A 3,244-nucleotide genomic window follows, 5' to 3' on the forward strand; every position below is an offset into this window, starting at 1 on the left:
GGCTCCTTTCTTTGTGTGTTTAGTTTGTTTGCCTTTAATACAATCCACACACACATTCAGATCAGTAAAATCTAAATCCGGAAGGATTTCATTCTTTACTAATCTTTGCATTCTTTCTTTGGAAATATGTCCCAAACGTTTATGCCACAAGTAAGCAGATTGTTCATCCACTAAACTACGTTTAGTGCCAACATTGTGATGCAAAGTCATAAGAGTTTCAGCATATAAATTATCCAAATTCAATTTATATAAACCATCATAAAGTGTACCAGATCCAATCATAAAAGTAGGCTTAAACAAACTGAAACAACCATTCCCAAACTTAAAAGAATATCCAGCAATATCAAGCTTAGACAAAGAAATTAAATTCCTAGTGATACTAGGTACATAAAAAGTATCCATAAGGTCTAAGTGATATCCAGTGTCGAGGATTAGACGATAAGTCCCGACCGCTTCCACTGGAACTTTCTCTTTATTGCCCATGAAGACAAACTTCTCATTTGGGTTTATGGTTCGGGTTGTAAGAAATCCCTGCATCACATTAGAAACATGAGTCGTACATCCAGAATCAATCCACCACGTATTATGGGGAACTTCAGTTAAGTTTGATTCAAAACATACATAAGCATTATGCTCACCTTTCTTTTCGAACCAAGCCTTACGCTTTATGCAGTCCTTCTGGAAATGTCCAGACTTCCCGCAGAAATGACATTTGTCATTTTTCTTCTGGATTTTGGTTGAGGACTCGTCAATCTTCAGTGGTCCTTTACCCTTTCCATGTTTCTTAGCAACTTTCTTTCCAACAGCTCCTTGATTCTTCACATATTGAATAGAGTGGCTTCCTAAGTTCTTCAGTCGGGTCTCCTCTTGAACTAGCATACTGTGCAATTCATGCACATTCCACTTGTCTTTCATGGTGTTATAGTTCATCTGGAACGGACCATACTCAGACGGTAATGAGTTCAGAATGAACTGCACGAGAAAACCTTCATCCACTGCCATTCCTAAAGACTTAAGTCTTGCTGCGATATTTGTCATCTCGATCACATGCTCATGCATAGTACGCGAACCGTCAAACTTCATAGTGGTCAACGTACTCATCAGTGTCCCAACGAGAGACTTATCAGCAGTTTGGGAGCGCTCTTCCACAAATTTCATAAATTCTTTTGCGTCATCAGTTTTGGGAAGAGCTGACTTTATATTACTTGCTATGCTCATTCTCATAAACATTAAGCTAAGTCTATTTGATCTTACCCAGGCTTTGTAATGGGCTTTCTCTTCATTGCTACTAGCATCCGTGATAGCAGCCGGCTTTTCAACTAGAAGAGCTAGATCAAGATCCAACACACCTAAGTGAAATTGGACTTGCTCACTCCAGTCAGGGAAATTCAACCCATTAAAGACTGGAACAGACGAAGCAAGCGCGTGTAAAGATACCGGAACAGAGACTGCAATTAACACATGCCTAACATTAATGCTTTGAGTCATAAAACTAAACGTAAAAACAGATTCAGATATAAACAATCATTCTATGCATACTAATGTTCTCCTTTGGGAGATCCACTAATACACAAACATAAACATAATGATGCTAATCACATTATAACATTATTGATAATTAAAATATGCATCAACTAGAATCACCTACTACCTTTGGGTATATAAATAAAACTAGTGACGCATACAAAATTATCTACAATCATGTTCATTAATTATGAGAACAATTAATCAACCTTTGGGCGATCCTTAAATGTCTTATAATTAATGAATTTTAATTAACCCATAAATTTAATTATTCATAATTTAGCATCCATACTATGGGTAATTAAAATAAAAAACATTAATAATTTGAAATCATATAAACTTTAAAATTTTGGCCACTTTGGTGACTAACAAAATTTATCATACTTAATTTCAAATAAATAAATAAACATTTAATTGCTATAGACTTTATATAACATCCTCATTAATTTTAATTTAACAATAACAAACATAAATATTATTGCAAATTAAAATAAAATTATTAATTATTTATATCAATAAAATAATTAATATTTATTTTATTGGTAACATAAACCAATAAAAATATTGCTCTCAAATTCAATTAACTTAATAGGATTTCAAAACTCAAAACGTAAAAGTGAAAATATCTTTTAAATTCACAACCGCACACCTCATGAAAGCTTGCAATCAGCGGTTTACAATCCACGTAAAAAAAAAAAAACCAACTCGTACACGTTCACACAGCATTTCAATCAATGAAAGATAACACTTTCAGTAACAGCCACTTTCATACGTAACAGGGTTTTTTTTTTTTTCTTTTATTCAATGCCAAAAAAAAGATAAAAACCATTACAGTAAAGCACACACAGTAAAGCATGCATACTTGATAAATGGCAGCAGTGGATACAATATTTTAATAGCAATATCATCATTCATAAAATTAAATTAGGAGAAAACATCATATAATAGGAGAATCATAAATCCTACAATCAAGCTCTGATACCACCGTTTCCCAATCTATCTCTTTGCCTTTCTTTCTCTTCTCACACGTACTTGATGGGTTACAGTGAAAAGAACCTTATGGCCAGAGACAGAACCCCAATTCCTTTTTATACCAACGTCCATCAAGTTGGTTTTTATTTTATCTTTATCTTTATTTTATTTTATTATCACTTCCCATAATAATAACCAATAAGTCTCTATATTTATTAAATCACAATTGGGCCCATCATAATATTTCAAATGAGTCACTAATAGAATTAATTCGTCAATTAATTCTAACAGGAACTACGCTGAAATGTTCCTCAACACAACTAAAAACATCGTAGATGTATATAAACTTTGTGTTTTAAAAGGTGGTTAAAATGAGGCAAATTATATGGGGCTTTTATGACACAAAGTAGCTATGTATTCATATGTGGACAAGGTGAAAGACAGTGTTATGAAACAACGATGTATTAAGGAAAATGTTTAAGTGAGGGAACATGTTGTCCCATTCTATTGTTACTTTGTGAGAGCTTTTTAAGATGTTGGAAAGATTCCAAAGAATGATCCACTCCACTCATGATCCCTTTATACCTGTGCAAGCTGTGCACTTCCCACATTATAATTCAGTTTGGTCCAAAGAGAGACATGCATGGCCTCACCTACCTCTACAACAAATCATTTTCTCCTCCTTTTGCCCAAATTCACCTTTTTTTTTTCTCCCTTCTTTCAAGTTTCATATACCCTTTCCCACATA

The 3,244-nt window shown here is 33.7% G+C and overlaps 1 protein-coding gene across 1 annotated transcript; it reads right to left on the reverse strand.

Moving 5' to 3' along the window:
* Nucleotides 1-272: 272 nt before the first annotated feature.
* LOC146886726 (uncharacterized) lies at nucleotides 273-1,934 on the reverse strand. The gene is made up of 2 exons (XM_085671784.1): nucleotides 639-1,934; nucleotides 273-531 (listed from the first exon to the last, which is right to left on the reverse strand). The coding sequence occupies exons 1-2, from the start codon at nucleotides 1,486-1,488 to the stop codon at nucleotides 497-499; spliced, it is 885 nt and encodes a 294-aa protein (XP_085527910.1). The 5' UTR covers nucleotides 1,489-1,934; the 3' UTR covers nucleotides 273-496.
* Nucleotides 1,935-3,244: the final 1,310 nt, after the last annotated feature.

Source organism: Vigna unguiculata, chromosome 4 (genome assembly GCF_037176805.1).
Source record: "Vigna unguiculata cultivar grain cowpea cultivar isolate G323 ecotype 2 chromosome 4, ASM3717680v1, whole genome shotgun sequence".
Taxonomy (NCBI): domain Eukaryota; kingdom Viridiplantae; phylum Streptophyta; class Magnoliopsida; order Fabales; family Fabaceae; genus Vigna; species Vigna unguiculata.

Bases quoted from the DNA above. Each gene is read 5' to 3' on its own strand.
- LOC146886726 (XM_085671784.1), bottom strand. From the start codon at position 1,488: ATGACTCAAAGCATTAATGTTAGGCATGTGTTAATTGCAGTCTCTGTT. The intron at 532-638 runs GTGAGCATAATG...AATGTGATGCAG, and splicing joins GGCTTGGTTCGAAAAGAAAG to GGATTTCTTACAACCCGAAC.